This window comes from Silurus aristotelis (assembly GCF_946808225.1).
Source record: "Silurus aristotelis genome assembly, chromosome: 5".
NCBI classification, from domain to species: Eukaryota; Metazoa; Chordata; class Actinopteri; order Siluriformes; family Siluridae; genus Silurus; species Silurus aristotelis.
In genome coordinates, this window is record NC_139578.1 from 21,229,969 (window position 1) to 21,242,558 (window position 12,590).

At 40.2% G+C, this 12,590-nt stretch overlaps 1 protein-coding gene across 2 annotated transcripts in view; it reads left to right on the forward strand.

Moving 5' to 3' along the window:
• sema4f (sema domain, immunoglobulin domain (Ig), transmembrane domain (TM) and short cytoplasmic domain, (semaphorin) 4F) overlaps positions 1-12,590 on the forward strand; it is a 54,243-nt gene that overhangs the window by 268 nt on the left and 41,385 nt on the right. Inside the window, exons 1-2 of one of the 2 annotated variants that reach the window (XM_083541293.1) lie at positions 1-489; positions 1,083-1,134. The exon at positions 1-489 is cut by the window's left edge and continues 268 nt beyond it. In XM_083541293.1, coding sequence (XP_083397419.1) covers positions 484-489; positions 1,083-1,134 — 58 coding nt within the window. In that variant the 5' untranslated portion in view covers positions 1-483. The remainder of the gene's footprint in view (positions 490-1,082; positions 1,135-12,590) is intronic. The other variant, XM_083541292.1, reaches the window with a different exon arrangement.

The window sequence follows — 12,590 nt, forward strand, 5'->3', positions numbered from 1 at the left end:
CGAGAGGCACAAATGTGATCTTACTGGACCTCATCATCATTTCTAACGATATTAACAACTTTGGTTATTTTATTAGATATTTAGTTTCCCCTCTGGAGGAAATGCAACCATTTAAATCGCTTTGAACGCGGAGCTGAAACACTTTTTTTCCACGGCGTTGGAAACCAGACACGGAAACGCCACCGGGAGTGTGGGGTTAAAAAAAAAAAAAGCACCACAATGATGCTTATTTAATTGATATTAAACAAATAGTTTATAGTATTTTTTTTTTGTGCAACTTGTTTCTAATACCAAAAAAAGGCGAAACATTGATATTAGAAGCGGTACAATGAGCTGCAGCTGAGACTCTGCGCTTCTCCACACTGTGCTCCTGAACTTCAGAGGCTCCTGATCCGCGGAACATGAAGCTGGACACCTGTCTGCTCGCTGCACTTGTGGCGCTGGTGTTACCTCTCTGCTCCTGGACTGCAGCTCTCAGCAGCCATGAAGGTCAGTGTGCAGGTCAATCTTCTCCTCTACTACTCCTTCACTCATGTGCTCAAGGTTTGTTTAATCGCTGAAAAACCCCACACCATTTGGTTAGATGCAAAGCTGATCAGGTGATCTCTCTCAGGTGCGCTCAGGGTTTCACGTGCGCTTTAAATACCAAAGCGCAACGTGCTGAATGAATAATAATAATAATAATAATAAAGAAAAAGTACATTGCTATTGTTTAGTATTTATTATTATAATTGAAGTTAGTTTCACCCGAGTTTTCAGTTTGCTCGTGTTGTGTGTTAGTCATGTCGCACGCGCGACAGGTGTGTGACACTCCTTAGGTACTTTATTTGTTTTCACGCCCCACATGGATTCAGAAAGAAGAGGACGCGTTGCCAGTGGTTTCGTTTTCCCTCCCTTCACTGATGTTCTCTACTTTTTTTTGTGTGTGTGTGTTCAGAGAGGCGTGAGTGTGTAGGCCAAAAACCCCAAAACAATACCAATCCTCCTTTGCATTTTTACTACCAGGTGTTTAAAGCAGTGTGAAGCTTACATTTCCTCAGGAAGTGTGTATTGGCTTGAATCTTTTTTTTTTTTTCTTCTAGCAAATCTACAGCAGTTTGGTTGAAAGTATGAGAACACCTGACCGTAAAGTTGGTATGTGCTTCTTCGTCAGAAAATTGAAAGCACATAGTTGTTTACAATAATGTTGTCAGCTCTATCGTTACGAGTTCTCCTGCTGATCCTGCTGCCGAGCAGAAACCCAGGTTCGTAAAGGTTAGACTGGAAGAGCTTAAGTGTCCTGCAGAGCCCCGACCTCAACCCAACTAATACCACCTTTGTGTTGGATGAACCGGAACGCCGACTTCAACCTCAGACCTTCCCGCCTTGAGATCAGAGCCTGACCTCAGTAATGCTCTTGTGGCTGAATGATCACAAATCCACACAGCCACACTTCAAAATCAAGTCGAAAGCTTTCCCAAAAGAGTGGAGACTATTATAAGTGGGGAAAAAAGAGGATGAATTTTGTAATGGGGTATTTACGATTGGTCCGGTGTTTATATACTTTTGGGAATGTAGTGTATAGTTAAGGCAGTGATTATAGTGTGGGGAAAAATATGATTTTCAAGCTTTCAAAGGAGCGAATAGAAGACAATAGAAAGCTGGTTTTAAATGATACCAAAATGGAATGGCAAAACATCAAACGTAGAATTTTAGCCAAATTGATGCGTACTGCCTTTTGCGTTTAGGCATAGAGAAGCTGTCACACCGAGGCAGAATTTATTCAGACGTAATAAAGCCATTTATTAAAGTTTGTGTGATAATCCCTCTTTTGTATGGAACCTCCCCTGGGTTCTGCTCCTCATTTCCCACACTTAATTCTTTTCTGCTTCCCACGTTGCTTTTCTGGAGCTGCCGAACATCTTGGCTCTTTGTGTTTTTCTGCTAGAATAGCTTCCCAAACGCCGTCAGGTTGTATTTTTGCAATTATTGTATTTTCTTTTTTTTCTTTTTTTAAAGAGTGTATTGTGGGATCGAGAAGTCTCTAATCATGCCCATATGGCCAGATGCATCATGTGACTATGTTTCCATGTTCCGCTTAAACACCCGGTGGGAGATTGTGTTTAGACTACAGGGTTCTCGCTGTGTTCCACAGTTTGTTTCCGACTCACACCGGTACCGAAGTGCCAAACAAATTTCTTCAAGCACGCAAACTTCTCTCATCTCAGGAGAGGCCTCATTCATCTCTAACGCACTCGGTTCCCTTTTCGAAAGCATCTAAAACAAGGAATAAAGAACTCGTGTTATTTATATGCTCTTATATATTTAAAAAAAATTGAGCCTTCATGCATATCATACTACTAGTATACATATGATATGATTTAATTATTACATTTAATGAAAATATGAATCAACTGAACCTAATGCAGAATCAGTGGAAGCTTCCGTTTATCGACGCCTAGAAAAAAAGCTGTGACTGAATCAAGTGCGTGAAATTGGCCTAGGCAGAAATGGTCATTTTTGGAAAAAAAATAGAACACCTGAAGACAGCCAAAGTCAATAAAATAAGAAATAGAAACAAAATAAACAAAGTTTTTATTCTTTCCGATCCACGGCTTGGTACCGGTCCGCTGCCTAGCGCTTACACACCCAAGAACCATAGCGTAATGTGTACAGTATGTTGTACAGACTATCAGTGTGGTTCTTACTCACATGTAAAGACTCACATGGAAACTCTTACATCATAACATAAGCCCTATTTCCTACCCTCGTCCCGTTGTCAGATTGGATTTACAGGTCACTTGACTAGTTTCTTATACCCTTCACATGACACTGAGTGGTAGCCCCGACATCATAAATGACCTTATGAGGTTTTACAAACAAGACTTTTTTATTTTAGGCAAGGTTAAATGACAAAACGATGACGTAAGCGTTACGGGAATGTTCCACCAAAAGTGCATTTTGATGCTGATGGAAGAGGCAGTGGCTTTTTCTCCACACTTGTTTTTGACATTCCCCACATCCCCATGCTATATGTTAGTCTAGCGTTTCTCTTTCTCTATCTCCACCAGGCGCACATGCTAGAGTAATGGGAACTGGCATGTATGCTGTTTGTATTGGGCTTCTGCTTAATCCCCCCCCCCCCCCCCCCCAATGCCTGGCATTGAACTTATGGAATTTATTGAACACCTGAATGGGAAATTTCTTTTTTACGATCCTTATATACAGTGGCCATTGTGCAGAGCACCATAACAGACAATGTGTGAAGGAGTGTGTTTTTGCCTCATGTTAAGAATGCACTCTTGCCCAGACAATGAATAGATGAAGTGCCGGCTTAAGCCTACTCAGGATCGTGACCTATGCGTTCTCTTCCAACGTCACTCCTACACCGAAGGCGATTAAGTCTGGCGTATCAGCACAAAAGCACATCGCAAGTATAAATTCAAATCAGCATCTTTCACAATGAGCTGCTAGACTGTTCGGTATGAAATGCCACAACTAACGTAAGCGGAGCCGAGGCTGGCGTGTAAAACGAGGCACGGAACACTGCGATTCTCTGTGTCGAGTTTGTCATGAGGGTCAGGGTTTATTCATACTTCATACTCCAACTTCTGCTGACTTTTCCTTCCCCTTGAGAAGTGCTTCTTCCTGCTGAATAAATGAATAGATTTGTTGCTTGGCGGAGTTTATGGTGTTGCGGCATAAACTTTAAGACATTTCCCTGAAATGTATATGTACATAATTTAATTTATTTTCTGGATGTTAAACACCCCCCCCCCACCCCCCACATACACACAAACACATGCACATGCACAGCTCACTCTTCTTAATTGGATTTTGGAAATTGATTTCATTATCTATTCTCAAGGTTATGTTTATAGGCATAGTACTTGCCCCAAAGTAAAATGCTCTGTATGCCAATAAAAGTGGAACGCTGAAAGCACTAACCTCAGCGAGGAGGTCGAGAGAAAGGTCTCGAAAAGCTGAGGTCAGACATTGGAGGTCATTCTGATAGATTTTCTGCCATGTTTCCTTTCGCTTAATGGTACTGAACCATACAGTTATTACAGTAGCATTAAAACAGCAAACCATATAAGGAGGCAAGTTCTTATCTAAAAGTCGTATTCATTCAGAAGGTTACACAAATCCAGAGTCAGTAGAAGTCACTGTTTGTTGTCTGGCTGCCTGATAGTGCAGTGGTTGTGTGCTGTGTAATGACTCATTACAAGACTAGTGAGTAATCCAGCCTATAAATTTGGACCGAGATTGGGGAGGGTGGATATGCTGACACCCTTCTCTATATGATTCTGCTCTGCCTCACGTCCAACTCCTCATCTTTCACCCACTTGTGACGAACATGCTGGTGATAAGCCACATTCTTGTAGGTTACCAGTCAATTCCTGACTATTTGCGTGCCACTATGTGGGTTGACTCTTGTAAGTCAAACGTTTTTTTATTTTCGAAGTCTAAAAGACAGCATGGAGGCCGTGACCTTTATTATGTATTCTATTGTGTTGTAACTCATAATTTGTTGAACAGTCTGGCATCTAATGTGGTAGAACCGTCACCCAGGCTTGGACAATGTGTAAAGCAATATTGAGATATTCAGTTTACTTCCACCTACGACACACACACACATATTAATTTACATATTTGGCTCTAAAGAACTGCCAGCTGTCTTCTGAATGTGATCAAGCAAGACATCCAGAAGCAACAGCAGCATCCTGACAGGGCCTAATATAAGTGTATAAATCACTAATGTCATACATTTTACACCCAAACTTTGACTAACATGAAATAAGATTGGAAAAAGTACCTGCTTTCTTATTTATCTTAAACTCTGCAGAAGATCAGGATTGTCTACTTGAACTGAGCAATTCCAAGGTCTCAGTATTTGCTTCGGTTTCGCTTTTGCTAACCGAGCACCAGTGAAAACGTGAGAAAATATTAAACAGTTAGTTCTGAGACAGGAAACTTAGTTTTTATTAAAAAATACTAATATTTCTAGTTTAGTAACTGGACATTCAGACATGATTATTGATTAGGCAAAAATTGTATTTTTTTCTCTGAGGAGACATTTAGCATTTTTGGAACGAGTCGACCGGCACGTAACAGTCGAAGTCTTTCAACAGAGAAAAGTCTTCAGGACAGATGATTTGTAGGTCACATGACAAGCTGCTTTTATGATAGCAGGAACAAACTTGCTATAAATGGTTTAGAGGTATGATGTGTCATTTATTAATAAATAAATAGTTCTCAGTGTTTAACAGTGGTGAGACAAGAAGAATTAAACACTGATAATCGATTTCAGGGTGACGTCAGTAACTGAGGAATTGCAATAAGCAGTATCACGCTGCCCCTTCATTGATTTTCCTTTAACATCTCTTCCTTACTTTGTATATTGAATAAGAAAAATTGAAGGGAAAAAAAAAAATGGTTGTATGTGCTCCTCCCGTATTCTGCATCCATCTTGTAACATTCTAATACCATTCTAAGGAACTAAAGGGTGTCTAGGGATGTGTGTGCTCCTGCCACACCTGGTGAGGAAATGACTGGCTTCGCAACAGAACGCCACACACACACATTGAATGTGCTCCCTCTGGCAGCGTGTTGTAACTGTCCTACACTGAATCATCTTGTATTGAGCTAAACCGACGAGACATTTAGTCTTTTTGCACATCTGCCCGGCAGGTTGCGTGGACGGTGAATGTAAATATGTTGTAATAATAAATATACACACATGCTGGAAATGTGGTTTGGCTGTTTGGTGTGTATCCCATGAGCTATGAGCTTTGTGTGTCACAGGATGTGTGAAAATAAATCTCTGTAGTCAGGTGCTTGTGGCCCTGAACCTAAATCTCTCTCTCTCACACACACACACACACACACACACACACACACACACACACAAACACACACACACACACACTGCATTTGTGGAATGATGCAGTGGCTGTATTTCACAGTTGTCACTGCTTGTGTTGAGTACCTGCTATGATCAGTTGATTGAAGTTGAATATTACATCAGCCCATCACCAGACTTGAAGGAGGTCTGACACCGTGAGCCAATGGGTGAGCTAAGAACTCTGGAACTGTTGAAGCCTGCACTTTATTGCACAGTACTTCTGGAAGGTTATTGATTTTAGACATAATTTAAAAAATATGGTGCAAAGAAATTGTATTGATCTTCCCAAGATTCTTTGTAGAAAGGGTTGAGGATGTAGTGATTTGCTTTCACCTGGTGAAATTACTGTTATTTGCTTGACTGTAGGTCGGGTTTGGCATTTGCCTTCAATTCCACACCCCCAACCCCAGCCCACTCGCACAATCTCCGTCTCTGGGATTTTTTTTCTTTTTCTTTTTCACTTGCTGTGATTTGGGGGTTGACTCCAAGCATGGTAGTGCCAGCAAGAAAACCCAGCTTGTGCATCGAGATCTTAATGGCAGGATGCAGCCTTGAGAGAACAAAGGAAAGCTGTGGAGTTCATCTCCCAGAACCCCCTCCGCCCCACACACACACACACACACACACACACACACACACACACACACACACACACACACACACACACACACACGCATATAGAGCTACCCTGTTTAAATCAGAAAGCCCTGACTAATGGATTTGTGTGTTTGTGTGGTGTGTGTTTCAGTGGCGGAAACCAAAGGGTGTAAAATCCATCCCCTTGTTAGGTCTGTCTTCTTTCTTTCATCCCACTTTTATTGGCCCCTAATTGGAGGCTGGGTTTGTAATTAAAATAAGATGGCTTGTGAAATGCTGGGGAGGGATTTGGTAGTCAACCACTGGGAAGAAAATCGCCCCCCAACATGTATTTGGCCAGAGGAGACGGTTGCTCCTGGTGCATCTAGTATGTTCGCTGTAGGAAGAATGTGTAAATTGGTGCAGGTAAATTGGTATCAGTCATATCATATTCTCCACACACATATATATAATGGATGAGACTAAACCAGCCACACCTTCTGTTTTTTGTCTGAGCCTGTGCAACAGATGCTCATTTCTTTTATATCTAGCTGGAATCTTTAGTTGCTACTACAGTTGAATGGAAAAAAATAAAAACGGCAAATGAATGATTCTTTATTTATGCATTTAATTCTGTGTAGATTTACTTTTTACCAGTAAGTTGAGCTGGTGCAAAGTAGGCCAGTGCAGGAGTACAGTATGCCATGAGGCATAGTGCAGTTTATATCGCTCTCTGTGTTTAGTTAGTGTCTGTGTAGCTGCAGCTTGGTAAACATGGCCTGGTAGAAAGGCATTATGATCCGAGTCCATTATAGAAATTGAAGTGTTTTGCTCAGGCAGAGTGAAGAGCGGTTTTGAGCCAAGCCCGATGGAGAGCAAGAGGACGTGTAAGTATACACAGGCTTTGATCTAGTGTTATGACTTCCTATTAACTAAAAGCTTTGTGACAGAAAGAAAGAAGCAACCAGAAGGCAGTGACACGGATGGAGGACACCGATGATTGAAGCCGAGTGGCGGATCTGAGAGCCACCAGGATCGGCTTCAATTAAGAGATATTCTGGTTTATCCATTAACACAATTGGCCAGGCTGGTATTATCCTTGCCTAAATCGGTACGCTTTCCTTTTATATAGTGGATGAATTTGATATCCAAGGCACACACAGGAAGGGGAGATTTGCGACAGCATCAATGGAATGTACGAAATTAAAACAAAACAGTCAAAATGACATATTAGTCTTTGTTACTTAAGCAGCTGTAAAATAAAACTTACATTGAAATGGTTATAAATTTCTTTTGGGTATCTTTTTAGAATTAGAAGGGTATTTTTTGACCCTAGAACCTATTTGTCTTGATGGTTTACATTCGTATCCAAAAGTGAAACCACGTACGACTTTTAATTAGAACACGCCCATTGAGACGCTCAAAAGATGATGTAATCTAAAGTACTAAACAAAAATCAGATCAATGTCGAAAAATTTTAGAGAAGAAATCAAATGTATGCCATTTCATCCAGGTCGTATAAAATTCGTCAAAGTTGTTTATGACCAGAGGAAATCTTGTTTGTGCCTCTTTTGTACATCCTGATTAGGATTTTTATTTGTTTTCCAATTGCATTCATTTCATATAAACCAATTATTATTAGTCCATGAGTACATATTGAAACATCCTGGGAAGTTTGACCTGCTGATTTATAGTAATCAAATTTCCTGTAACATGGATACTTCCTTTACTTGTGTACATGGTTCACTTATTTTCTGAACACGATTCTCTATGCATACACAGCATTGACCAACTTTGATTAATACCGTACTTATTATTGTTGATCAGTCATAGAATACCCCAATCTCTAATATTCTGTTTAGCCTGGTTTTGTTTACTACCTACACAATTTTGCTGAACACGTACAACCAGTTTTTTTGGATGACCTAGAATAATAAAAAAAAAATTTAATAATATATACATTTTTACCACCGTATTTATGTGACAAATCTTTGTTGTTAACATACAAAACCACACACACAACCACACATCATGCCTCAGACAGAAAACACATTCAATACTTCTTCTAGTTCAGGAAGCTCAGCAGTGAGCGAGTGGCATTTTAATCTCGCGTTCAAGGATATTTATTGAGGAAAATCTCACGTACCGCTCGTATCAGGAGATTGCGTTCCAGTTGTTGCGCAAAAGGTTTATGATTGAGTTGAACGATTGTTGGGAAACCTTCAATCTCCTCGAAACCTAGGTATGTCGAAAGAAGTCGTTTGTGGAAAGAAATATGGTGATGATGGGGTCAGAGGAAGTCACACGCCCTCTTGGCGCTTAACAAAAAACCTGAATTCAAAGTCAGGGCTGCTACCCTGCTGCGTTTGGTTTAATCCCTTTCCATGGAAAAGATAAGTACTTTGTGTAGGATTTGGTCCAGTGTAGCTGCTGAATCGAAAGCCTTTTTCCAGTTTTCAATTCACCCACTGCCATGTAAACCGAATACACATACAACAGGTGCATAGCGGTTGGATATGTGCCGGTCTACTGCCTGCGAGTAAAAAGATCACGCCTGCTACCGCTTTGAGACCCTGTAGACTCTGGTCTGTGCCAAGTTCGTTTTGGTTGCCGAGCAGCAATTCTCAGGTAAATTATAGTTGTAATTGATTTATTCAAATTTCTGATTTGCATGAACAGCTTACAGGTTCTCTCAATCACTTGTGAAGAATGATAGCTTTGAGGCAAAACAAATTGTGGCAATCGAACTAGCTGTTGCTTCACACTAGCAATCTGTATCCCTTGTACTGATTAAGATCTGACCTTGTGTTGGATGGGACAGAGATTGGTAGGTAGAAGGGAGAAAGTCTTGGACTATATCTAATAAATGACGGGGATGGAGAAAAGTTTGTATGTTTTAAATGCTCTACCCCTTAAGATGTTAGACATAAACCTTTGCTCCGTGCTCTCATAACTACATGCTTGTCCTCTGTTTTTCTATAACCACCTGAATAGATTTTAGTTATTGACTAATATGGATTAAGATAAAGAGGTGTCTGTTTTAATGGTTTGAGCTACTTCAGCGTTGTCCTTTGGTGGTCTCAGTGTAACATTATGGTTATCATCATCACTAGGGCAAGTGACAAACATTTTGACTTACAATTTCATGTAAATGAACACTGCTGGGGGGTCATTTAAAATCATTTAGAAAACACTTGTCTGAACATTTGCAGATATCAGGTTCATTAATTACAGAGGCGCTATTTGGGAAAAGGGTCCTGAGATGTAAAAAAAATCTTGCTAGATCAGACTCTGAAATGTATTGTCTTTGTGGCAGCTAACAGACGTTAAAAATCCAAACAGCCCCTCCCCTTAATCTCCTCATTAAATATAAATTGATAATCAATTAATGAATTGTCCCTGTTTTGTATGCTGGCATAATTTACTTTTATGTGTACAAAGTCTGAAATAGCCTGTAAATGTATTTTGTGAGTTGCACAAATGTTCCACCAAACCTCATAAAACCATACAATTCTAACCAGACCGCAAACTTCAACCCACGTTAATGAACAAAAAAGCATTTCTTCAACACACCAGACTGGTGCTTACGAAGTAACTAGCAAGTAAAGTATGATTTTTCTGAGTTTTATGAGAATTAAAAAAAATAAATAAATAAATCAAGTGTTAACACCGAATAAAAAACGGTTATCATTATGCTCGGCTTCAGAGGATGACCACCAGTCACTAATAACTACCAGAAATGTTTTAGAATAATCCCCTTGATGTGTCGTTCTTGCTGAATTTGACTTGTTCTTAATCCGAAGCTTTTCTCATAGACAATTAGTGTTTTGTGTCTGTCACACTCTCTCAGTAGTCTTCCGAGGTCTTACAGTAATGCATAAACAGCTTTGTTTTCAGAGGTACCAGGCAACCGTGCCTAGTGACAGTCAGCTGAGAATTGTGATTTATAAAATGTACTTTAAGATCTAGCTACTGGTAAGTCTGTATCAAGCATTCTGGTGTAGATATGAATTAGATTGGTCACAGAGGTGGGCCAATTCTGAACAGCACTTCTGCTTTATAGTGCTTTTATAACTCTGTGCCTGATGAGCTTCTGTGACTTTGCTCAAGGACACCACTGGACTCTTGTCCTGTGAAAGCTTTCTATGACGTGTGTGTGTGTGTGTGTGTGTGTGTGTGTGTGTGTGTGTGTGTGTGTGTGTGTGTATTATGGAAAGCCATGTGCTGATCTGTGTTCCTCTGCTGTTCCATACAACACACAAATGCAAAGTGATCTACCCTCTGGGGTTTTCCCTGAGAGCCGGAGAGAGGGAGGGAAAGGGGCACAGAACTAATGCTTGAGTCAATTATTGACAGAGATAACCTTTACAGTGCGTTACAGGATGTTGGTCCTGGCTCTGTTGAAGGCTTGCTTGTTTTTCCAGCTGGCTAAAATATATGAAATATGTCTGCATTGTTTTTAATATTTCTTTCTACTTGGAGTAAAACGCAGTACAAAAGTACAAATAGTACATATAAGTGACCTCCAAAAGTGTGTGTGTGTGAGAGAGAGAGAGAGCGTGAAAGAGTGAGAGACTACTTGACACACAGCCAGCCTTGCCATTGTTTAATGGTGGGAAAATGCCTTATCATTGCTGGTTATCATTAAGCCCTCGAAGACAAACACCAACAGGTTTCTAAAGGTGCAAAAACGACTTTCTAGCAAATAAATAACCCATTTTTTACAGACGTTTGTTTGGATCCAGATTGTCGCATGGCTGATTCAAACACTAATTCATGCGAAACTATTGATCTTGTGTGTGTGTGTGTGCGCGCGCGCACATGTATGTTCCGAAAAAGCCACGCAAATGCACAATGTACAACTTTTAACTGCAAATTGGACTATGAGCACTATTAAAATAACTGTCAGGCATGCACACACCCTCAAAAACAGCGATGAAGTCAAAACACACACACACACACACACACACACACACTGCCAGCTGAGCTCAATGTCATTAATCTTGTGTACAGAGGCACAGTGCATTAGTGCTTAAAGAGGCACACATTGGGTCACACACTGCCCTTCTTTCCTCTTTTTGTTTCCTTTATCCCTCTGTCTTTTTTTTTTTTTCTTTTCGTCCTCTAGAGTGCCAGCCAGATAATTCCATCAATACTATGAAAATAATGTAGTTATTCATTTAATAGAAATGTAAAAAAATGAAATGGAAGAGAAATAAACTATAAATCAATATGGCAGATTTTAAACTTTACACAGTATAAATGAATGTAACGATAATAAGATGTGATTGTGTTCGACTATTCCCATTTCAATATAATCCTCTTTTGAATTTGTTCTTTACAATCCAGGAGAGAAGCTTTAAAGTTAACAAAAAGAAGTGCGACCTCTTGGATTACAGCGTTTGGGTGCAAGAGCAGGCCACCAGACTGCAAGTTACAGCATGCTCTAATGGCTAAGAGGTTGGTTAGGATGGAGGTATTAGGTTTTGTGGGGGCCACAGAGTTCAAAACCAGATTACAGAACGGATTCGGGAATTAGCGATTTTTCTGAAGACAACCGTCAAGCGAAAGATACTCCATAGATTATGAGAAAGCAAGAATAATCTCGTACGTTGTATTGTTAAGGTATATTCTGTAAAATGTGTATGTTATTGTGCCTCAGTGGGCACTGAAGGACACTACAAAGGGTTATTTATATAAAAGTATTATAAAAGAAAATAGTCAGTGTCAGTTAATGCTAGAATTATGAATTAAAAATTGTACCAATTGTAATCGAAGTCTCGTACCATGAAAACATAATTGTAATGGAAACCGGTACTGATTTGTGTTACCTGTGTGCAATATAGTGCAAGGGACACTTTATTCGTTAGCACCCATGCTGCCCCTTGGGCCAGAGACTCGTCCAATGTGGTGACATCATGGAGGGTAAACCCAGTTTCCTGTCATGCCTGTATAATGGAATGTAACCAGACCAAAGGGCCTAACTCCCCTTCCTGCTGCTCGGCTAATGGACCCGTCTGGAAGGCCAGTGAGGATGAGTGGCCGAGGAGAAGGTCACTGTGTGTGGCAGTAAGGGAATGCTTCCTTTAACTATTTAGCAGGTTTAAAATACTCTCGGATTACTGTATCC